The sequence below is a fragment of the Hyaena hyaena genome, unplaced genomic scaffold, assembly GCF_003009895.1.
Source record: "Hyaena hyaena isolate Hyena2069 unplaced genomic scaffold, ASM300989v1 scaffold_680, whole genome shotgun sequence".
In the NCBI taxonomy this organism is placed as follows: Eukaryota; Metazoa; Chordata; class Mammalia; order Carnivora; family Hyaenidae; genus Hyaena; species Hyaena hyaena.
This window is the reverse complement of record NW_024081312.1, coordinates 703,479-729,161: the sequence shown is the minus strand read 5'-3', so window position 1 is coordinate 729,161 and position 25,683 is coordinate 703,479. Positions and strand designations below refer to the sequence as shown.

General features: G+C 34.4%; 1 protein-coding gene across 1 annotated transcript in view; it reads right to left on the bottom strand.

Annotated features, from left to right (window-relative positions):
• The window catches only part of ANKRD13C (ankyrin repeat domain 13C), a 95,011-nt gene that overhangs the window by 29,169 nt on the left and 40,159 nt on the right, over positions 1 to 25,683 (bottom strand). Inside the window, exons 3-8 of the mRNA XM_039217316.1 lie at positions 24,526 to 24,630; positions 18,298 to 18,383; positions 16,815 to 16,860; positions 11,776 to 11,842; positions 6,132 to 6,276; positions 265 to 396 (exon numbers count right to left, since the gene is read on the bottom strand). Coding sequence (XP_039073247.1) covers positions 265 to 396; positions 6,132 to 6,276; positions 11,776 to 11,842; positions 16,815 to 16,860; positions 18,298 to 18,383; positions 24,526 to 24,630 — 581 coding nt within the window. The remainder of the gene's footprint in view (positions 1 to 264; positions 397 to 6,131; positions 6,277 to 11,775; positions 11,843 to 16,814; positions 16,861 to 18,297; positions 18,384 to 24,525; positions 24,631 to 25,683) is intronic.

Genomic DNA, 25,683 nt, shown 5'->3' with positions numbered 1-25,683 from the left:
AAAAACATTTAAAAAAAAAAAAAAAAAAGAATCTTTTCCAACATAAAATTCAAATGAGCTAAACTTTCTCTTGTGGGGTCTGTAAAAATATCTTCCAACTCTGTAAACAACCATTATAATTCCCTATCTTGACTCAAGGAGGAGGGAATAAACCACTGGAAGATAAGTCAGTAAGCTACTTTTTCCTATACCTCCACACATTATTTTGGCAACATGAAAGAATAAACAATTTTTAAAATTGAAAAAGTCAAGATTGGCACATACTGTTTTATCTTCCCGAAAAAGCCATCCTGTTTGGGCACGTGTGAAAGAAATTGATTTGGTTGATAAAGTTGCAGAGTAAATATCACTACTCATTAAAATGTCAACCTCTTCTTCTGTTTCCATCTCTGATTCCTGCAGTGGGAACAAAAGTTAAATATAAGGATCTAGGTTTTCAATGGTTATTAGTACTACACATATGAAAATATCAACAATTAAAATGTTACAGATTTCAAAAAACAAAAGGACAGATTCTAAAAACTGAGAAGTACTACTTATCCTAAAAACCAATTACAGAAGTTTAAATTCCATATATCTTAGTTAGAATTATGACTAATTATAAATCTATAAATACAAGGCACATGAAATACTTTTTTACAGTGTTCCAAAATATGTCATGGAAACAACAATGGCTTATCCATTACAGAAATATAAAGTATGTAGAACAATTTTAAAAGATTACAAATTCAGTTGACAGGTCTGAGACAAAATTCCCATATGAAGGTTTTTTTTAAATACAGATAAATCTTACTTTATTTTTTCTTCCAAATGCCTACCACTATCATTTGAGCCTTTCTTTCCTAATAGCTATAAAGTGGAAGGAAGAGGGAAGTGAGGAGAGAAAGAGAGAAGGAAGGAAGAAAGGAGATTTTCTCTATATTCCTTATAGAAAGAAATGGAATCCAAAATATTAACCCATGGTTTCTAAACTTAGTAAGTAGTCTTATTTCAGGTTTATCCTCTATATATTCCCCAGTGCTGGCATATAATAACTGATTATTATTTTTAATGTTTATTTTTTATTTTTAAGAGAGACAGAGACAGGGGCAGAGCATGAGCAGAGAAGGGGCAGAGAGAAAAGGGAGACACAGAGTCCAAAGTAGGCTGTCAGCACAGAGCCTGAAGTGGGGCTTGAACTCACTAAAAGAGATCATGACCTGAGCTGAAGTCAGACATTTAACCAACTGAGCCACGCAGGTGGCCCTGATTATTATTTTTTTTAAATGAGAAAAAAAAAGGTTTGTGCTTGCTTCAAAGGCAGAAGACTAATTGACCTAGTATGGAAGGGTAAATGAGTAGGTATAAAAATGAGGTTCTATTCTGTAACAGGCCAAGAGAGAATCTCTGATACTTAGGACTACAGTGTCCTAAGGGAAAAGGGAGGGGAAAAAAAAAAAAAAAAAAAAAAGGAGGGGAAAAAAAGCTGAAACTGGGGAATAAGAATTGCCCATAGCATTTACATCCTGATTTCTAGCTTCCTGAGAGGCCCATTATCTATTCTTTCCCCCCAAACTTCACTCAGGCTTAGTCCATTTCGAATCTATGAAACTATAGGAAAAAACAGCAGTATTTTGGAACTGGGATAGTACCATTTCCTGCACCCTTACAAGAGAATAATGAAAAATCTTGATATTAATACTAAAGCTAAAGAGGTAAAAATGTAGTCCCAGTAACCAAACTAATTCTGAACACAATTTTCTAAAGAAATACTTTCGCTGCCATAGGTTGCATAGAACTGTTAGACATTGTTTCAAATATATTATAAGTCAATTGGGAGTTTATGTATTAGCTTGGGAACAACACTGTACATAAATAACACTGTCCATGAAGAAATTTGCCTTAAGTTTTAAAAACCCTCTTTTTAAATAAACTTTTGGAACAGAACTCTTCTATAAATCATAGACTGACCATCTCCTAACCAGATCATTGAAAGAGACCAATTGTTAATTACATTCATTCGACAAACCTTTATTGAACAATTATTATTTATGTATGTATATTAGGATAAACAACTACTCCCTGTTTGAGGATTAATGTTCAAAATCTAGCTTTGCCGTATTTTTTTAGGCATAAAATACACACACACATACCCTAAATACCAATCCTTTGGTGATCTCATTGATACTATAACATTAGCTAATACTTGTATGAGTCGCCTTAATCTCTGGCTTCTATTTCAATACCATGCTTCTAGCTCATTTGTTGCCTAGTTAGCTATCCTGTTGTCTTTAATATGCAAGAGCTCAAATTATTTAATAAATTATCCAAGAGTCTAGAATAAAGGCTAGTAAACTATGGCCAATAGGGCAAATCCAGTGTTAGAGCCATACTCACTCATTTAGATACTGTCTAGTGTTGTGACAGAGAACATCTGGCCCAAAAATATGTTTAAATATCTAAAACATTTACTATTTTTCCCTTTACAGAAACAGTTTGTCAAACTCTAATCTAGAATGCATTGATGCGATATATTAGGTACCAGAGAATACAACCAGAGATCCACAGTGAACAGAAGAAAAAAGATATATAAACAAATATAGCATCAGAAGCTCTATGATAACTAGATTTAGTGGGAGCATAAAGAAAATAATGGTCTCCTGGCAAGGGAAGAAGTGATGCTAAGAAGGTGCTTTGCAAGTGTGGAAGTGCTGCAAGAAGAGCATTCCTCTCCTGGCAAAGGAAGAAGTGATGCTAAGAAGGTGCTTTGCAAGTGTGGAAGTGCTGCAAGAAGAGCACTCCAGGAAGCAGAAACTGTGAACAATGAAATGAAGTATCATATAGCCTGGCACACCTGAAAAATTGCAAAGAGCTCAGGAATGAAGGTATCTAAGGTAGCAAGGTAAAAACAGGGCAGAAAGTGAGCAAAAGCCACATTATAGAATGTTCCACACCATGCTATGGAATTTGGATTTCATTCTTTAGGAAATAAAGATCTTTTATTTTTTTAAGAGTTTTTTAAAGTTTATTTATTTATTGAGGTAGAGAGCAGAGAGAGAGAAACCCAAGAAGGCTCCACACTGTCAGCACAGAGCCTGATGTGGGACTCAATTCCACAAACTGAGATATCATGACCTGAGCCAAAATCAACAATCAGACTGTGCCATCCAGGTGCCCCAAAACAGGGATCTTTTAAAGTATCATTAAGGATGGCAGATTTCATGAATTTGCTTTCAATATTCAATCTATCTACAGTATGTGGGATTATTTAGAAGCAGACAAGAAGGGTCCAGGAAGATCATTTATGAGACTTTTACAGTGGTCCAGTTGAGATATAATAAATATCTGGATTGTGGCAATAATGGTATTGTTAAAAAGAGGTAATAATAAGACATTAGGAAGACAGAAAGGACCACACATGTTCTCTAATTAGAACATGAAATATAAGAAAATATTTCAAAAATAACTCACAGTTTTCTGGTTGAATAGAAAATGATGTCATTCACCAAAACAAGGACAATGGAAGAAAGAGCAGGTTTGGAGTTTAAAGGGGAAAAAAAAGGATTCACTTTTAGATGAACTGAATTTTGAGGTACTTGGGAGGCGTACATGATATCCATTAGGAATTTAAGTAGTTGGGTCTCCATTTAGAGATATACCTGGTAGAAATATATATTTGTGAATCATTAACCTATAGCAAGGAATGGAAGAGATTATTACTACAGTTTATAAAAATAACCACACTGAGGGCATGCAAGAGGTGGCAAAGAAAATGGAAAAGGCAAAAAAGAATAAGAAGAGAAGGGAAAAGAACCACTGACGGAAGTCAAATCCTAAGGAAACAAAAATTTTAAGAACTAAATTACCAATAATAGCAAATACTTCAAAGAAGTCTGATAGATGGTTGAAGCAAGTACACTGATTATAGCAAACAAACCATCTAAAATCCCAAACGCATTTCCATTTCTAGATCTTTCAATTTTAACATTGGCACCACCATCATTCTTCAAGATACAAGCACTACACTCACCCTTAAATCTTTCCAATTCTTACTTCACTACACTGATACTATTCCCAAGTCACAGTCTTTCATTCTGGGAAATTTAAGTCATAATCTCTTCGTCTTAAATATTCACTGCACCAACCGGGTCAAGATCCTTATCACTTCTTACCTGTAGAACTTTATTTTTTTTTTTTTTTAAGGTTTTTTTTATTTATTTCTAGGAGAGAGAGAGAGAGACAGCGTGAGCAGGGGAGGGTCAGAGAGAGAGGGAGTCACAGACTGAAACAGGCTCCAGGCTCTGAGCTGGCAGTCAGCACAGAGCCCGATGCGGGGCTTGAACCCACGAACCGCGAGATCATGACCTAAGCGAAAGTCGGACGCTCAACCGACTAAGCCACCCAGGCGCCCGTTACCTGTAGAACTTTAAAAACGTCTCCCATAAATTCCCTGCCTCCAATGTCTCCCTTTTACAATCCAACCTACATACTACCTGTGTGATCTTGAAAATGTCATTTAACATCTGTAAGTCTTAATTTTCTAATCTGTAAAATAGGGAAAATAAAACCATCTGCTCTATTATTTTAAAGATTTAGTGAGTAAAGCTGCAAAGCACCTAAATTACTTGTGGATAAAATAAACACCTTGTTCAAAAATATGACTCTCTGAGGGCACCTGGGTGGCTCAGTTGGTCAAATGTCTTACTCTTGATTTTGGCTCAGGTCATGATCTCACAGTTCATAATTTCTAGTCCCACATCAGGCTTGATGCTGGCACTGTGGGGCCTGCTTGGGATTCACTCTTTCTCCTTCTCTTTCTGACCCTCCCCTGCTCTCTTTTTCTCAAGATAAATAATAATTGTTTAATCTTAAAAAAAAAAAAAAAAAGAATATGACTCTCTGTTACCAACTACAGCAGATCCTAATAACTGACTTTTAAAGCCTTCCATAAACCACATTCCCATGCTCAAGAAGGGACCTTCACCACAGTCAGATCTCTTTCCTCAAATAGACCATTCTCATTCTCACTTCCCTGACTTTATTCATCCCTTTTTCTCAACAAGGAATTCCTTCTTTTTCTTCCCTCTTCCAATCTAAATCTTCATGACTCACTGTCAGTTAGGGAACTATTTCAGTGTTTAATTAAATAATAATACTTAACATAAATACATACAAGATAATTAAGGTCTCATCAATCATATGGTAGTAGAAAGGTCTAGTCTAAGAGATATTAAAGAAGGAGCCACAGGATGTGATGAATGACAACATGGAGAAATGAAGTGTTGAAAAATAAAAACAAAAGAAAAGCAACAGTGGCAAAATGTTGACTTAAAAACATTTTTAGGGTGGCTCAGTCAGTTGAGCGTCTGGCTTCAGCTCAGGTCAGCAATCTTGTGGTTCGTGGGTTCGAGCCCTGCGTCAGGCTCTGTATTGACAGCTAGCTCAGAGCCTAGAGCCTGTCTTCGGATTCTGCGTCTCCCTCCCCTACTCATATGCTGTCTCTCTCTCAAAAATAAATAAAACATTAAAAAAAGTTTTTAAACATTTTTAGGGCTATCAATGATACAAAGATACAGGAAAAGCTTTTTCTTTGGTTTAGAGAGGGAAATGGCCACTCAGGGAACAAAGGATAAAAATAATGTAGATGTTTTTTGATGGTGGTTGTGGAAACAATACCAACAGAGAGACATGATGTGACAGAAGATAATTTTGTATTTTAAGAGGGAAAAGATAAAGAAAAGTAGCCAAAGAGTTAGGGACAGTAAAAGAGTACAAAAAGAGTGACAGACAGCCAAAAGAGGTGTTGCTATTAAGGATATAGAGATTGTCAGCAACATTAAAAGAAGCTAACGTAGCAAGATAATAAACAGTAAAAGGGCCAGCACACGTGCAACTAATGAGAGCTACAAATGAGAACTAAGAGAAGTTGGAGTTCCTGTAACTAGGAGATCATCAGTGAATTATGAAGAAACAGTCTCATTGGAATGATCAGGATGAAGATCAGAAAATTTAAAAAAAAAAAAAAAAAGATGTAAAGCTAGTAGTAAAGAAATGAAAGCTTTGCCTTTTAAAGCAATTACACTGAGGCTTGGTTGCATACATACATTTTTATAAAAGCATTTAGAGGAATACTGATAAGACAACATGCTCACCTCATGGTGTATTCGCTGATAAACTTTTTGTTCATTGTCTAATACTACAAAAGATTCAGAGGGTGCCGCATCCCCATTGAAAATGAAGCTTAAATCCCCTCGTTGGCACTTCATGTCAGTAAAGTCTATGAGAGTAGTGTCAAGCCTGTGAAAGATTGGTAGATGAGAAATCCTGACAAATGAAATTTTGATAAAACTCCATAACAATTAAATAAGCTTCATTGCTTCTACCAAGATGCTAACACGATATTTCAAAGTCAAATTTACTGTTAAGGCTAAAGTATTTATTTAAAAACAATGAAGTAATACTTAAATAATATTCCATTTTTCCTATAGTTCATTTTCTGAATAAATGCTTTATTAATCCAGCAAAAAAAAAAAAAAAAAAAAAGATTGTTTCCACATTGTTCAAGTATTTCCCTAACTATACCCTTGTTCTCTACCATCTCCCTTACTGCAGCTACTCTATAAAAGTTACTTCATGTGAAGGCCACTAAAGGAGAACAGACTTGTCTAACATTCTTTGATCCCAATAAGACCATGCTGCTAGCTCAGCAGAGTATATATATAGAAAGGGTACAGCAATGGATGGACCACATTCTTAGATTAAGGACTGTGTTTCCAATCTTGCTCTTTTGACCTACCTCTATGCCTTATGCTGGGCCATCTGATACCAAACCTGGCTTCATCCTTCACCTAGATAAATCATTTAACTTACTCCAATTTCTTGTCCTTTCTGTTAGACTTCTCAGATTCAAATTAACATCTTCTTCCCCAACATCTCCACAGGCTAAAACCTTATGGATCATTCCTGTGTCAAAGATTCATGGACTTAACACATTTGTGTGTTTATCGTACTCTTTCGTAACCAAGACCTGGCATGGTCTAGCTCAATGGATTTATCTCAAATAAATTCCACAAACCACTGCTTGATGAAATTAGGGAGAATACTATAATGGAAAAGTTCACAAGTACTCTGAAATGTTTCAATCTTGTACCAAGCTTTGTAGGAAATCACGTTAGGATCTCTCTTACTGGTTGCTCAAAATACAGTCCTTAATCTGAAAAGGGGGTTGACAGGGGCGCCTGGGTAGCTTAGTCGGTTAAGCGTCCGACTTTCGCTTAGGTCATGATCTCGCGGTTCGTGGGTTCGAGCCCCGCATTGGGCTCTGTGCTGACTGCCAGCTCAGAGCCTGGAGCCTATTTCAGAGTCTGTATCTCCCTCTCTCTCTGACCCTCCCCTGCTCATGCTGTCTCTCTCCCTCTCTCTCTCCTAGAAATAAATAAAAATTTTAAAAAATAAATAAATAAATAAATAAATAAAAAGGGGGTTGACAAAGCTGTTAAGAGATGTTGATCATACATACCCTGGCTTCTGAGTTTCTAAGAATTTTTTACCTTGTAAATTATTCAATTCTCATGCTAGACTAAGCAAAGTGAATGAGTATTCTTGGTTTCTCTACTCAGAAAAAAAAAAATTTAAGAACTGGAACATATCTTATATGCTGCATCAGAAAGAGTAACTGGGGTTACATACAATTTATCAACAAAACTAGTGCCTTTTAAAAGTGAAGACGATACTATTAATAATTTTACCAGGACAATAGGGATGAATCAAGAGCAAACAGGGAGTATGGTTACCTTATGTATAAGGGCCTCCTTTCTGAGCCATTTAAATGTATACACCCCTCAGAATAAAATCAAGAAGTCCTTAAAAAAAGCAAATCACCAACTCCTGTAGGAGTGAATCCTGCCTGCTGCTTTATAACTGAATTCTAGCTCCTGTTTCACTTCTGGTGGCCAGCTACTGTGCTACTAGTGCCTGTACTACTGCACACATCCAGTTACTACTTGTACATGTGACATAAGAAAATAATGCCAATAAAAGAGGCTCATCCCCTACCTCTATAAGATGTGGGCTACTGAATATCAAAAAGGAACAGATCATTTTATATCAGTGGTCTATTTGGACTTCAAGCTGCAGCTACCAGAAAACTCTATACCTCACATAAAAGAGGAAATGAAACAGAACAATCTTCTGCATCCATTTCCTTCTTGCCCATCCTGGATGACAGTTTGGTAGTGGATTGATAGTGGATGTAAGAGTAGTGAAGGGAGAGATGCACAAAGACAGAAAGACAAAGACAGACTGACATGGTGACATTTGACCCTTAGACCTAGCTAGACCCAAAATGAGTCATAATCAATTTTCTTTCATTTTTTTTATAATTTACAACTGGAAGACTGTCTAATACATATTCTACAATATCTCTGACATATTAGATGGTCCACTAAGCTGTGTTACACATGCCTTATAATGAAATAACTTGTCATGATAGTATCTTAATGTATTAGCAAGTCCTTGCGTTAAGCCTATGAGTCTAAATATTTTTTTTATTTTTGCCATGCAATAATCAATGCATATGGCTATGAAAAATATATATAATTATATAAATGCAAAGATCTGAACTGAAAATATTCAAAAACTGTATAGAAAATGTTGTTTTTAAGATAAAAGCCTGGGCAGGGGCACCTGGGTGGCTCAGTTGGTTAGCGTCTGACTTCGGCTCAGGTCATGATCTCACAGTTCATGGGTTCAAGCCCTGCGTCGGGCTCTGTGCTAACAGCTAGCTCAGAGCCTGGAGCCTGCTATAGATTATGTGTCTCCTTCTCTCTCTGACCCTCCTCTGATCATGCTGTCTCTCTCTCTTTCAGAAATAAATTAAAAAAACATTAAAAAGGGGCGCCTGGGTGGCTTAGTCGGTTAAGCTTCCGACTTTCTCTTAGGTCATGATCTCTCGGTTCTTGGGTTCGAGCCCCGTGTCGGGCTCTGTGCTGACTGCCAGCTCAGAGCCTGGAGCCTATTTCAGAGTCTGTATCTCCCTCTCTCTCTGACCCTCCTCTGCTCACGCTGTCTCTCTCTCTCTCCTAGAAATAAATAAAAATATTTAAAAAAAATTTTTTTTTAAGTTTAAAAAAACTTGAGCGATGCCAAATAACACTGCAAAAGTATACAATAGGGACTTCCCTTGAGATAGGAAAATCCTGAAATGAGGAAAAGTTTGCACACTTTTCCTTGATCATTTTACTCAGTGCTTATAGATTACCTCATAATTATTAATAGTGAAAATGTTAATATACTCAACAATAAAGTTGTTCATACTTTTCTACTTCCACTAAAATATTAATTTCTCCTTGACATCAGAAAAGATATTTTAAATGATCATGTGGCTGTTGTGAAATACAAGTAAACTTTAAAGATTTCCGTGAACATATTTTAAAATTGTTTTCATTTGAAGTGATTTTTAAAAAACTAATCAGGGGTGCCTCGGTGGCTCAGTCGGTTAAGCATCTGACTTTGGATTAGGACATCACCTCACAGCTCGTGGGTTCATGCCCTGCACTGAACTCTGTGCTGACATCTCAGACCCTGGAGTCTGAGTGCCTCCCTCTCTCTCTACCCCTCCCCTGCTTATCCTCTGTCTCTGTCTCTTTCTCTCTCTCAGAAATAAAAATTCTAAAAGAGTATAAATAAAAACTAATCATCTCATGTTTACATTTTAAAGTTTTTATTTAATGTTAATGGATTATTTTCATTAGATTCTTCTCATCTATGCAAAAAACCTTTGCAATACATCCTAAAATCCAGCCTCTCCATTAACCTGGTAAACTTTAGTAATGAGCAGTTTAGAACCTAACATATCTCTCCTTTATCCTCAGCTGCTGTTAAGTCTCCGGTCTGAGTATCTTGCTAAATTATAGGCGCTTCCTCCCTTTAAGTTTGCTTATTTATTTATTTATTTATTTGTAGAGAAAGAGAGGGGGGTAGGGAGGGAGGGGGAGGGAGAGAGAGGGAGGGACAGAAAAAGAGGGAGACAGAATCCAAAGCAGGCTCCATGCTGTCAGCACACAGCCCAGTGTGGTGCTTGAACTCACAAACTGTGAGAACATGACCTGAGCTGAAATCCAGATTTGGATGCTCAACCGACTGAGCTACACAGGCACCCCTAAATTATAGTAACTTCCTTTTAATCTATATTCTCTGACACAAATATTCTCCTTCAGGCTTTTATTTTCATGTCTCTATTTTAACCATTTTGCAGCTTTATTTATTATGTAATATACATATCATTTACTTTTAAAAGTCATATAAATGTTAAGTAATTTTTTAAAACCTCCTTTTTCTCTAAGAATCAAACAGAACTAAAACTAGCCTTTTTTAAAGTAGCACAAGGAATATAATAATATTCTCCCAAATTATCTGCTACCTTTCACAAGCACCTAATTTTTTTTTTTTTTTTTTATGAGCAGGGGAGGGTCACAGAGAGAGGGAGACACAGAATCCGAAACAGGCTACAGGCTCCGAGCTAGCTGTCAGCACAGAGCCCGATGTGGGACTCGAACCCACGAACTGTGAGATCATAACCCGAGCCGAAGTCGGACACTCAACCTACTAAGCCACCCAGGCACCCCTATAGTAATTATTTTAAATTGAGGAGTAATTTTTGATGAAATCATAAGTTGCTAAAATAAATCTACATCATTATCAAATCCTTTCCTAGTTTTTCTTTCATATTTTCCTGCATTTTGCAATGTCTCTAATAATGACCATGAAATTAATGTACAAAACCACTTTCATAATTAGAAACATCACTAGAGGTTATTTTTTAAAAATAAAAAACCAGAAACTTCTACCTTATTCAAATTGTATTTCTTGAGAACAATTACCTAGAACTTAATTTCAACTAAAGATTATCTCTTCACTGTAATTTAACATATCTCATAATAAATCTCAGAGTTGACTTTCTAAAATTTCTGCCTGTGACATGGTAAGAACAGACAGGAAGTCAGAGGTCCTGGCCCAACCATTAATTTGCAATATGCTCTTATAAAAATCACATCACCTCTCCAAATTTTCTCATCTATAAAATAAAGAGTTTATATGAAATAATCTTTCAAGATCCTTCCAGTTCTAGACCCTTATACGTCCAAATTAATATTCTGGAGATATGTACAGATATAGATATACAAAATTATATAATTTATAAATATACTAAAATACTTGTGTGTATACGTATATGTATATGACCTATTCACCAGTATTATATCTTACATATGCATAATTTATAAAAAATTATAATGAGTAAAATAAATAATTTCCCATCAGATCTAAAAGTCAATCTTTATTTTAAAAAGAAGAAAATTAAAACTTAGCCTTAAAGTGTTTACTAGAAGGAACAGATGATTAGATGAATGCATAGATAGAGGAGGGAAGGGTATGAGAGGGTTGGAGAAAAAGACAAGAGTTGGGTCTTCCTTATGTGTCCCTTACTCCTTAAAAAAAGTCAGGATCAGATACATAACCACCTTAAATATTCTCAGTATTATATCATGATCTTCACTCTGTTTGCCTGCTAGATAGTCTGTAGTTATATTACAATTAATACCTTTGTTTTGGTCAAGATTTTGTATCTTTGATTAATTATCCTTAGGATGTCTCAAATAAGATAAAATAGTATAACTATATAACAGCATGTTTAAATTATAAATGACTATATTCAAATGTAACCTATTACTACAGAAAAAAAAAGCTTCCTCTAAATCTCAATTTTCTGTTACTCAGAAAAAAATCAAATCACCTTACCTGATATTGATACCTTGTTTGTATATCTTACATGCATCAGAAGGCAGAATTCGGGAAAGTAAAGGCACTGTATTTTTAAAAAGAAAAGATAAAAAATAACTACCTAAAGTTCCAAGACATTACAATTTTTTTTAACTGGAAAAAGAGTAATGTAAGTATTTTATTAATTCACTAAAATTGTAACAATTTCCTCTAAAATAGTTTTTTCCACTTAAAATAATATATAAAGCAATTTTGAGCAATTTCAAATATCTACAATTATAATTGCTATATAGTTCATCACTCTGCCCACCTATCCACCCACCAACACACACATGAGTAGCAGCGTCAATATAATGCCACTCTTGGGTACATATTGTAGGACATTGTTATAGTTGAGAAAACAGTGCCCTACGGCAACTAACCCATCCAGAATGGGTAACCTGATGGGCCTGGATCCTATCTGATCCTATAAATACAATTTTGTTAAATAGCAGGAGAGCAATATGTATTAAAAAATCAGACATTTTTAGAGCTAAATAGTCAAAATTGAGTTTGAATCCTAAATATATGACCTTGGTTACTTAAGCTTACTGTACCTCAAATTCAAAATCTTTAAAATGGAATCATACCATTTTACCTGTAGATTGCTACATCCAGTGTGGATCACATTCATATCACAAGGTATATTCTGATATTTTTATTATTTATTATCTGCTATATCTTGGGAAATACAAGTTATTCTATGGATGAATAAATCTACATTACAGGTTATTATAAAATACCACATAAAAAAAAAAGAAAAAAATGAGAAGCCTCAAATTCTTGAAATCAAGATCATATCACATGCACATGTGCATATAAGAATGTGGGTGTGTGTATATGATACATTACATGCATATTTTACAAAATTCAATGTTTTAAAAATGAGTGATAAATCAACCTCTGTTAGAAAGAAACAAAAACTCTGGAGAAATTAAAGTCAGATATTTAGTTAAGTTTTTAAAAAAGCATCAATATTTTCTAATTAACATTAAAGGTATACTAATATAACAATGTCTTTTTTAAATCCTTAGAGGTCATTTAATTCAAAATAATTTCCAGCATTAAAGACAGTTTTCTAGACATCTTATTGAACAAAAGTAAGAAAACTTTCTGACCAAAGGCAATATCAGCTAGGAGTTTCCTTAGTCAAAGAGTATAAGAAATCATTTTCTTATAAAATGTTTCCTTATATGAAACAACAGAAGTTGAGAATAGCAATAATAGCATATATCTATATAAATAATCAAATACTCATTAATCAAGATCCAGTTTTCTTGTCCTTAAGTATTTAGTATAGCATCAAAAAGATAATTAGGAGATAGCACTCTAATTTATTACCTTTTTTTTTTAATGTTTTTATTTATTTCTAGGAGAGAGAGAGAGAGACAGCGTGAGCAGGGGAGGGCCAGAGAGAGAGGGAGTCACAGACTGAAACAGTCTCCAGGCTCTGAGCTGGCAGTCAGCACAGAGCCCGACGCGGGGCTCAAACCCACGAACCGCAAGATCATGACCTAAGCGAAAGTCGGATGCTTAACCGACTAAGCCACCCAGGCACCCCTAATTTATTACATCTTTTAAAGTAGTATGGTAACCTACAATAACAAAATTTAGAATCACATATTAATACCTACTTATCAAAAATCAGAAAAGCAGGAACAGGGGAATACAGAGACAAAATAAGAAGCTTAAGAGACTGAGAAGCAAAAGCTAACAAAAGAAAAGAAGGAATATCATAGACAAAAAAATAGATTTTTGCTAGATTTTTATACATTCCAAAAATAGAGCAATTTGCATTTTCCCAATTCTACGATGACTTTTCATCCCTCATATAAACTGAACAATCAAGTTCTCTATATCTTAAGTTATCTCAGCATAATATGAGAGTTTAACACAGCACTCCAAAAGGGGCATAATTCACTGAACAGAAAAATGAAGAGTCTCTACATTTTAATTCTGGTTTTGCTGTTATTTACTCCTGGTCTTAAGAAAAGTTTCTAAACCTAAAGTTTTCCATCTATAATATATAAATAACAGTCTCAAATACAAAATGGATATTTGGTAGATTATGAGATAAAGTAACTTTAAAAACTACTAGTTTTTCTGCTGAAATGTGCTATATATGTAATGCTAAATTTGAAGTCATGATTATGATACTATAAATTACTTAACACTTTTACAGTATATAAAGGATTTCCTTCAAAAAATACTTTCATTTCATCTATACCTAAACAAAATTTGCAATATCCAGGGCAGTTATTATTCCCTATTTAAAAATGAAGAAACTAAGTAGGAGATCCCTGAGTGGCTCAGTCAATGAAGCAAGACTCTCCGTTTCAGCTCAGGTCTTGATCTCACAGTTGTGAGATCAAGCCCTGCCAGGCTCCTCAACCAATAGCACGGAGCCTGCTTAGGATTCTCTCTCTGTCCCTTCTCTCTCTCTCTCTCTCTCTCTTCCTCATTCACTCAAAAAAATAAATAAATAAATAAATAAACTTAAAATAAAATGAACAAACTGAGGCCCAGGAAAGACATGTGATTTGCTACATCAAGTAGGAGCCATGACTTTTGATTCCAATTTAAAGTTTTTCTATATCTAAAAACTTAAGGTAAAATAGTTTAGTTGCCTTCAGATTTCCTATTAACCAAGTCTGAGGCTATTTTCAGCCAAACACTAAATATAACAGTATGAGAAAAGGTGTGCATGCTCCACTACCTCTAAATTAAACATAATCCCTGGAGCTCAATATTCAACTTCCTCTTATTTCTGGGTGGCTTTTTTTTTTTTTTTTTTAACATTAGGGTTTAAAAAAAAAAAAGAACATGTTTATTTAGCATTTTATATTTGCAAAGAAAATTTGTAAGTTCTTCCTTCTTCATTTTTGTTTTTTAAAGTAGGCTCCAAGCCCAGTGTGGGGCTTGAACTCACAACCCTGAGATTAAGAGTTACATGCTCTACCAGCTGAGCCAGCCATGCACCTTGATATTAGGAGTTTTGACAATGGAAAGACATACATCTGAACTCTAGAAAAAAAACCTTACTAATCAAACCTAACAAGAGGGATTATCCAGAGTTTTTTAATCCCAAGTGTCTAAATTAAATCTAGACAATGAGTTTAGTTTTTAGAATTACACATGACATCTAACCATCAGGTGCTAATAATAGTTTTGACATGAAATCAGTAAAATCTTTTATCAACAATGAAACAGATGTGCTGTTTTGCATCAATCCTCAAAAAAGCAATACTTTAAACAAATACTTCAGTGGTTACATCATGAATTTGATTATGCAACATTTATAAATATATGTACAACTACAGATATATGCACAATTCAGCAGTGATTGCCATTTCTATTTTTTGATATAACTGAAATGTTACTTTTATAATATTTTAAAAAGCTCCTGAGTGGCTCAGTTAGTTAAGTGTCGGATTCTTGATTTCTGCTCAGGTCATGATCTCACAATTTCATGAGTTCGAGCCCCATGTTGGGCTCTGCGCAGAGCCTGTTTGGGATTCTCTTTCTGCCCCTCCCCTGCTTGCGCTGTCTCTCTCAAAATAAATACATAAACATAGAAAATTTATTAAAATATTTTAAAACATTTGCTCAGCAGGATAAATTGACTACTTTAGAATTTAAACCACTAACAGTTTCTAAGAGAATCAGTTAAAGAGCCAGTATACTCAAGGGACAACCTTGAATAAAAGATCACCAAGCAGGACTACAGTTTCTTCAGATGCAAAAAAAAAAAAAAAAAAAAGGTAAAAAGAACATGAGACACCTGGGCTTCTGAAGGATATGTGAAGCATAAAGGCAAGGTAGGCCTATAAAGTAACAAAATCATGTGTGATTTTGATAGAGCCCAAACTAATTTGATTTGCTAGAGCTGTAACAATGTTAGACAGAGCAGATTATTTTATAAATCAAAATTTTACATTTAGAGATTAAACACATTAGGAAAACTTTAATCATTCATTCTATATATTATTATGCAACTGTTAAAGTACTTCATCAGGAACTAATACAGAATTAATGCCTATGATAAATAAAACTGACAAATTGTATAATGACATAATGGTATCCATAAAAAAACTAATTCTGAGGATATATACACACCTATATATGTATAAACACATACACTTGTGTAAACTCTGAAAATGGTTTAAAACATTCATGTGAAACATTAACAGTGATTTTTATAGTTGTCAATATCTGATTAGTTTTACAATTATCACTGAACATTCAAATATCCTTATATCACAAAAATTTATGCAGATGCTTTAAAAACACATGTAAGCTCATTATTCAAATCTATATGCAGATTACATTGTTTTTAAATCTTCAAAAAAACCCCAAATTTAGTTATTTTAGTAGTTGTTTAATTAGTAAAGGTCACTAGGATCAAACTTCCTATTTAGACATGAAGGTTTTCTGCCTAAATGGACTCAGGTTTAAAATGGGGAGGAGGGAAAACCTTGCTAAGATAAATCATTAAATGACTGCAAAATATCTAGGTATTAAGGTTTTATAAATAATTAAGAAACCGAAACAGTGAAGCACCAAATAGTATGTTAACAGAGTAGCTAACAAGCACACAATAAAAATGGTAAAAATTATTGAAAGATGACAAAATACACAAAATCAAATAATGTTAACCAAATTCTTCTCATTCAGGGATCTGAGTACTATATTTTGACTTCTTTAAGTAATCTAATAAGCCCATAATTATTATTCTCATCTCTTTGAGAATTCCTTATATTTAATTAATATTTAATTTCATTTTGTTAAAAAAAAGATAACTTTCAGTTTTAAAAATAATCTTGAAAGCTACTAATCAAGTTCAGGTAAGTATTACTATAGGGCTTTATAACCATTACATTCAATGTGATGAAAAATACTTAATTTTCCTGAGGGCAAGTAACAAATTTGTTATGTTAACATTTCTATATAATAGCTATTTTTACATTTGTATTTCTGTAGGTGCACATATTTTATAGTAAAACATAGCACACTCTTACCCCAGCTTTGAAAATCCCAGTGAAGTTCCAGATAAAAGTCACCTAGCTGAGAAACAAAATACAAATAATTACTGAATGCACCTTATTAAACAGTCCTTATATTTATTGAATATTTTACTGTTTTAAAAAAATCTAATATCATTAAAGGTCTACTGACAGGAATAGAAAGTAGTTTCAGTGTCTGAAGTTAAAGAAAGAACAAAAATATATAATTAAACTACTTAAAATAAAACATTACAATAGCACACATTATACTTATCTACAAAGGAAAATATGCACCAGCTGTAGATTTTAGAAGGCCATTTTAACCACATAGGAATATCTGAAACTGACAGGCACTTACATCTGCATCAATAAGTAGTCCATTTTCTCAGCATAGCCAAAATAATAAATATCATTATAAAAATAGCTAATAACTTCAGATCTGTTAAAAAATACAACTTCCAAAATGACTATGTGTGCAGCCTCATAATGGTTAAGAAAATGACACACTGAAATAAAAACTTTTTTCTATAAAATGGTTAACAAAAGTTTACTAAAATTGAAATAATATGTCATCTTATGAGATGTATGGAAAAAGTCTGTAGTTTACAAAGTAGAAGCTAAACAGCAAAGCCTTTAACTGTTAAGGAAACTACTATGATCAAATATTCTCAAATAAATGTATTGCTTGAGACATAAAACCAAAAAAAAAAAAAAAGGCTTACTTAAGAGGAGACAGTTATCATGATAGGTCTATCTTTCTCCCACAGTTCTTTTAGACATCAAAAATAATTGTAAGAGAATAAGAGAAAACAAAGCTCTCTTCCTTTTTGTGCCAGCACACCCAGCTCTTACCATCATGAGGATAATAAGAGTTTTGTTACATAAAGAAGATGCTGTTCCTGCTAGCAGGTAGTGGCTTCAGCTCTTTGGGAATCTTCCAATCCAAAGGATAAAGGAAAATTATTGCCATTAATTATGGCCTACCCCCTTATTCTTAGATCTTTTATCTAATTTACTGAAAATAGTAATTCTTTATCTACCTTCCTAGTTCACAGTAAATGGAGTTTCCCTAAAATTAAATTTATACATTATAATCAGAGTATTTGGTTTTATCATTATTGCTCAATTCAAACAGGATTTTAACCACTTCTTGACACTTAATCAGTAACTATTAGACTGCATTTTTAAAAATGCCTTGAAGGGGCACCTGGGTGTCTCAGTCGGTTAAGCGTCCGACTTCAGCTCAGGTCATGATCTCACTGTTCATGGGTTCAAGCCCCGCATCGGGCTCTGTGCTAACAGCTAGCTCAGAGCCTGGAGCCTGTCTTCAGATTCTGTGTCTTCCTCTCTCTCTGACCCTCCCCTGCTCATGCTGTCTCTCTCTCTCTCAAAAATAAATTAAACATTTAAAAAAATTTTTTAAAGAAATAATAAATGCCTTAAGGTGCACTTACAATTTACTCTTTAGGTACAAGATCAGCAAAGAGATATAGCCTACCTCTTTCAGGGCTTTTAATAACCGAGGTCGTTTTTCTTCAACACTTTCCCTGGACTGCTGCTTAAGCTTCCTTAAAAGAGCTGTAACTAAAGTTTAAATTTAAAAAGTTTTAATTTAAAATAACTTTCACCGTGCTAGATTGTTAATTATAGCCCAATTAAAAATATTTGTACAAAAAAAAATTTTTATCATGCTAGAAAACATCACTATTATACAAATACACATATATAATTATAAATAAGATAATAAGTTTAATAAAACTGTTATGAACCCAAGGAAAATTGAGAAAAGACACTTCAACACAAACTTATATTCACACTAGTTTTCCTATTTTTTAATTATCAGTAAGGATTTACCTGAGTGAGCCAAGATTTACCAATCTCAGTCAGATGATGCAATGTCCTGTTCTAACACTGATCTAAAAGATCTCAAAGACAGATATCAAAAATCCCACTGGATATCACTTATATAAAAATGTAATTACTTGTAATTGTTACTGGGTGTATCTGTTCTTTTCTCACTAGAGGCTGTACTCTCACACATCACCACATAGCAGAAAAATATATAAAAATGGATCCTATTTTATCTGTGAAAAGTACTTCTGAGTCTAATAAAACCTGAAGCCATCCACAGTATTTTCTCAATAGTTTAGTTTGAGATTTAGATACATTGCCAAAGTGTAACCCCAGCTTTACTACTTATTAGCTATATGTAAATGTGGACAAATTACTTACTTTCAGTTTCTCTTCTTTCATTTGTTAAGTAAAAATAAAATAAAATCCATATGGAATTTATGTAAAGGCTCAGTATAAACTGCTTACTACTATGCCTGAAATTAAGTAATATAATTTTTACCTACTAGAATGAAGGTCAAAAATTGACTTGCAAAAACCAATCAATCTCTAACATGTATGGAAATAAGGCAAAATATTAGCTTTAAATGAAATAAGCCTAACAAAAGATGAGAAGATGAAAAATATGCACTGAGGGGAAAAATGTATACATCACCACATGCTGATTTCCTCTTAGTCCCGATATATCTTTCACATACATTATATATAAATACATATGTATATGTACATGTATACATTCATATACATTAAAAATTGTCATTTTTACTATTTTACGGTACGTATTCTTATAACCTACTGAAACCTTTATGTGGAATACAGAAGCAAAAGATTTTTTTTTTTTTTTAAAGTAAAAAGGGGGCACCTGGGTGGCCCAGACAGGTAAGCACCCAACTTCGGCTCAGGTCATGATTTCACAGTTCATGGGTTCAAGCCCCGCATCGGGCTCTGTGCTGACAGCTCAGAGCCTGGAGCCTGCTTCAGATTCTGTGTCTCCCTCTCCCTCCCCTGCTTGCACTCTCTCTGTCTCTCTCAAAAATAAATAAATGTTAAATAAAATTTTGTTTAAAGTAAAAGGAAAGAAGACAGCAGTGAAAGCTTGGACCAGATCTGTTCTGTCCACACTGGCCAAATTAGGAAAAGCCCAGAGAAGAATCTGAAAAACAGTCTATTCTTTTAACCACAGCTCTAACCATAACCCCACAGTATTCAAAAAGCCAAAAATCAAAGAGAACATTTCAATTACTCAATGTCTTTTGAAACAAGAGAAGAGGCTGCGGCCAAGGAACATGGGACCTCATCTCAGTTATACACCAGCGCTGTGACGTAGGTTACTAGTTTCCAAATACAAATCTACATTTCGGTGCCCAACTCTCAAGTTTCCAGTGATATGCAGCAAAAGGAAAAAAATTGGGAATCAGATTGGGGCTTCGTCTTTATTTATAAATTATATACTTTTTTCAATTTAAGCACTATTCTCTATACTATTCTTGGTTTCCAAATGTCTTTTTTTAATTAAATGGTGATCACAGAAGAAAGTAATTATCTTTTTTAAAGCTCTTAAATGCTTTAAAGGCTTTAGGTGGCTCAGTAGCTCAGTACATTGAGCGTCCAACTTTGGCTCAGGTCATGATCTCTAGTTTGTGAGTTGGGACCCATGCCAAGGCTCACTGCTGTCACGCAGAGGCCCCCGTGGGGCAGGATCTCACCAACCAGATCATGACCTGAGCCAAAAATCAAGAGTCCGATGCCTAACCAACTGAGCCACCCAAGTGCCCCTAGTAGAATTCTTTTTATAATTCTTCTCCAGTCAAGTATTTTAACACTTTAAGACTAAGCTCAAATACTTTAATAAATCTCCCCTGCCTTCAAGGAAGGCAATTTGCCTTCAAATTCAAACAAACCTCTATGAATGTACAAAATGGAAAGAATTCAGTTCGTAGATAGAGAAGATACCTTCATGAAAAGCAGAAGCCACATACTTTTCACTAGGTAAATATACTGAAACTGACTGAAGGCATGCGGTAAATAACAGATTAAAATGCCCAAACAGTATTAAAAAGATGGTGACAGAGATTCTTTTTCTATGAAACTTCACATTAATTTTTTTAATGTTTTATTTATTTCTGAGAGAGAGACAGCATGAGTAGGGGAGGGTCAGAGAGAGAGGGAGACACAGAATCTGAAACAGGCTCCAGGCTCTGAGCTGAGCCAAAGTCGGACATTTAACCGACTGATCCACCCAGACACCCCGAAACTTCACATTAAAAAGTAACACCAGGGTGCCTGGGTGGCTCAGTTGGTTAAGCATCTGACTCTTGATTTCGGCTCAGGTCATGATCTCAAGGTCTGTGGTTTCAAGCCCTAAATCGGGCTCTGAGCTAGCAACAAGGAGCCTGCTTGGGATTCTCTCTCTTCCTCTCTCTCTCTTCCCTTCTCTCTGCCCCTCCCCTGCTCACTTACTCTCTTTCTCTCTCTCTTAAAATAAGTAAATTTTAAATAATAAAATATAATATCTACTCTAACTTTCTTAGAAACAAACATTCAAAATGCAATTATAAAAAATTATCCATACCTTTTGGAGGGAATCAGTATTTGTACTCCCATATTTTAAGAATCTCATTAATGATGACTGATAAGAAAAATAAAATTAGCTTTAAAGGAACCATTATGGTATTAGAATTCATACAAAGACTCAAATGAAGAATTCCAATAAACCACAACTTATGGTTCTCTTTCCTTCTTTTCCCATATAAAGTACTTTTAAAGTATTCAATACACTTAACTCTGTATCTTCTGCCCGCCACTTTTTATGCTCCAGAATAATTATTTCCCATTTCTTACTTGGACAGTTCTACCTAGATATACCACACATAACCAGAAATCAACAAATCTAACATCAAATTAATTAAATCCCAGACTAATCTCTAATAGTGGCCTGCAGTGATCACTGTTCACTATGTAACCAGCATAAGACAGGAAAGCAACATAATCCTGAATTAAAGTAAAATAATTCTTTTTTTTAAGTTTATTTATTTTTTTAGTAATCACTACACCCAACATGGGGCTTGAACTCATGACCCTGGGATCAAGAGTCACATGCTCTTTTGACTGAACCAGCTAGGAGCCCCTCAAGTGAAATAATTCTAAAAAGTCTTGGACAAACAGTTTAGCATTATCTCACTGTTCTATAGCACACAAACTTTAGCAGAAATCAGATGAAAAAAGACACAGGTCACAGTTTTTGATAATAATGTAGAATATTAGATTATATTTTACTAATACTTCAGTAATAATTTGTAATATTAGATTCTGATTTTTCAAATAATGTAAATTTTGATGCCCCTAAAGTTTTAATGTAACACAAGCTGAGTATCAAAATCTTAAACCATAATATTTAAAATAATTTCAAAGTAAAGACCAATTTAAAACCATTAGAATAACATTCATTTTTATCATACTAATATTTCTAAACATGTAGCATAAGAGTTCTTAACTTTATTATCTTTTAAGTTAGCAGTTAAATATTTCCATTTCATGTGATGGGAAATAATTTTTTAAAAGCACTGAATAATTATAGATATGTAATTATTCAATGATTGGCAATGGAATACTATTCATAATGTATATATAAGCCATCACTCTATAGAAGGAAATCACTTTAAAAGCAGACCTCAACTGGGGCGCCTGGGTGGCTTAGTCGGTTAAGCGTCCGACTTTCGCTTAGGTCATGATCTCGCGGTTCGTGGGTTCAAGCTCCACGTCGGGCTCTGTGCTGACTGCCAGCTCAGAGCCTGGAGCCTGTTTCAGTCTGTCACTCCCTCTCTCTCTGACCCTCCCCTGCTCACACTGTCTCTCTCTCTCTCCTAGAAATAAATAAAACATAAAAAAAAAAAAATTTTTTTTTAATAAAAAAAATAAAAAAAAAAAAGCAGACCTCAAATACTATGGGTCTCTTTTACATTAAAGATTTAATGTAATCTTGTACATTAAAAACCAATAACTAATTTTCCAAGAAAATTCATTCTTGGCCTACCCAATAGATTATAATTCCTCAAGTGCGGAGACCACATTTTTATTCTCCACATCTTACTATATACACATGCTTTATAGTAATGACTCAGTAAATATTCACTGACTCTAAATAAAAGTTATTGGAGTGCCTAGGTGGCTCAGTTGGTTAAGAGTCCAACTCTTGATTTCAGCTCAGGTCATGACCATGGTTCATGAGATCAAGCCTCTCAATGGGCTCTGTGGTGATAGCATGGAGTCCACTTGGGATTCTCTCTCTCTTTTCCCCCTTCTCTTTCTCCCTTGCTCACTCACATCCTCTTTCTCCCTTTCTCTCTCTTTCTCAAAATAAATAAATACAAACTTAAAAAAACTTTTATTGCTTCTTGGCCTTTTGGCTAAGATCAAGTGAGGAAAAAAAAAAAAAGGTTATGTGAAAGCCACAAAAGTCTCAGTGTTAAGTCAGAAACCCGGAATCCATCTGGTTTCCTCTCCATTCTGCTAATGGGTTAGAAACATCAGAGAAAGTTCCTTCAGACTGGTTGCTGCAATTTTGACTTTACTCTCAGTTTGTTAGATCTTGATATTTTCATCTTTTTCCTGACATAATTCTAGGATTAGTGTGGTTTCTTACTTTCATAAGGGTTTCTTGATGTTTGTCCAGAAAGGACAATTGTCAATGAATAACAAAAAATGTATATACTCATATAATTGTTAAATCATCCCTATTTTATCTCATTAAATCTTAAGCCCCAATGTAACTTGATCATTAAAAGTTGTCCGAAGTGGGGGCGCCTGGGTGGCTTAGTCGGTTAAGCGTCCGACTTTCACTTAGGTCATGATCTCGCGGTTCGTGGGTTCGAGCCCCGCGTCGGGCTCTGTGCTGACTGCCAGCTCAGAGACTGGAGCCTGTTTCAGTCTGTGACTCCCTCTCTCTCTGACCCTCCCCTGCTCACGCTGTCTCTCTCTCTCTCTCCTAGAAATAAATAAAACATTTAAAAAAAAAAAAAAAAAGTTGTCCGAAGTGTTCAAAAAGTCCACAAAGATATACTATGTGGATTACATAAAAGCTAAAACATAAGAGCCCAAAACATAGCATCAAATAGAACTAAATCCAGGTAACATTCTGTGAGTGTTCAATGTTAAGCACTTCTTTAATAAAACTGCCCATTTTTGTTTTTTACTGCTGCTTCCACAAGGTTAGACTTAATTATTTTCAACCTCAAACTGTAAAAAGATATTACCAGAAAAATAATATTTTTATTTATCTAAATTTAAATTTTAGAGAATTTTCAACTATTGAGATATGCTTGACATAAGCAAGACCTGTATAAGTTGAAAAATGAAAACTTAGGAATAGGACTAGGGAAGGTAAGAGTAACTGAACACTGTGTATACTGTGAGAAAATATGTGACTTTTTTCTTAATTTCTCAAGGACTAAAACAAAGAGATTTGCTTCTCACTTTCAGCAAAGCCTATACCCAGCAAATAAAGCAAAAAGATAACTGTTTTAAACACACTGTGATTGTTTTCAGTTCCAATTAATGTTCCATATAATTTAGTTGCCAAAAAGGAACAGTTGGGTCTCAGGGTTTTTAAAAAATCCTTCATATTGAATAAGTAAAACAATAGAGCAGAATACTGTAAAAGAAGAAAAAATAATAACATACTTTTAAACATAATTCCTGAATTCTTTTTGTGTACTACCCAATGTTCAAGAACCTAAGTCATGAATAATTCACATTCAAGTTATAAATAACTACACATATTTCATACTATGAAAAGTTACAATAAATGAAATTATGTCAAATGAAATCACTTCATATTTTTAGAATATATATCAACAACATAATTTATGTTGCTTACTCATCTGTCTGTCTCCATAGCTGATGGCTTCCGCCAGCGGGCTCCATCCCTGAGCATTTTTCACCTTTACCGGAGCATTGTGAGCCAAAAGTAAATGGGCACATTCTGAAACATAAAGTGGTAATAATATCAAAAATTATGCAATTTTTAGAATCTCTAAATATAAAAATAATTTAGGAATTTAAGAAAAAAATTTAAGGACCGCCTGGATGGCTCAGTTGGTTGAGCAACCAAATTTGGCTCAGGTCATGATCTCACAGTTCACAAGTTCAGGCCCCACCTTGGACTCTGTGCTGACAGCTCAGAGCCTGGAATCTGCTTGGTATTCTGTGTCTCCCTGTCTCTCTGCCCCTCCCCACTTGTGCTCTGAGAAAGGAAGGAAGAAAGGAAGGAAGGGAAAAGAGGAACAAATTTAACATAAATAAACCTAAAAAATAATTTTTAAAAGCCCAAAATATCTAAATAAGATTACTGCAGATCCTCAGATTCAAAAAGTATCCATTCTATTACTTAAAAATAAATGGGATCTCTCTACAAGGAAGTATTATGTTCCTTAAGAACTGTTCCCAAGAGTATTTTGAAAATGCTTCCATAATCTAAAAGATAACAAGATCCCCAAAAGTAATTTACATCAAAATATCTACTAGTAAAAATCAATAGAGAACTTGTATGTATGGAATATCAAATGGAAACTTCCTTATTTCAGAAAAAAAAAAAATGTGCTTTCAAAAAGGACCCGTAAAGTTTCTAAAACACTTATTTTCAAATGTTACAATTTTTTTACTTTAGAATAACACCCAAAAGAGGAAAAATATCTGTTTATGATTACAAGGACAAAACTGGACAGTCTTTTTTTTAAAACCTTTATATATTTTTGAGAGAAAGAAACAGAGAATCCAAAGCACAAAGCCTGACCTTGGACTCAAACTCATGAACCCTGAGATCATGACCTGAGCTGAAGTCCAGCATTTAACCAACTGAGCCACCCAGGTATTCCTGGACAGTCTTTCCAGTAGTCAAAAGAATCACAAGTATAGACCTTTCTATAGGTTTGAGGATAGGCTTCTTAAAAAGTAGCAATAAAAAGTATATTAACAGGCAAAAAACTTCAAAACTAAGGCTCGTGGGAAATTTAGGATGGCTATCCATTCTAAATTT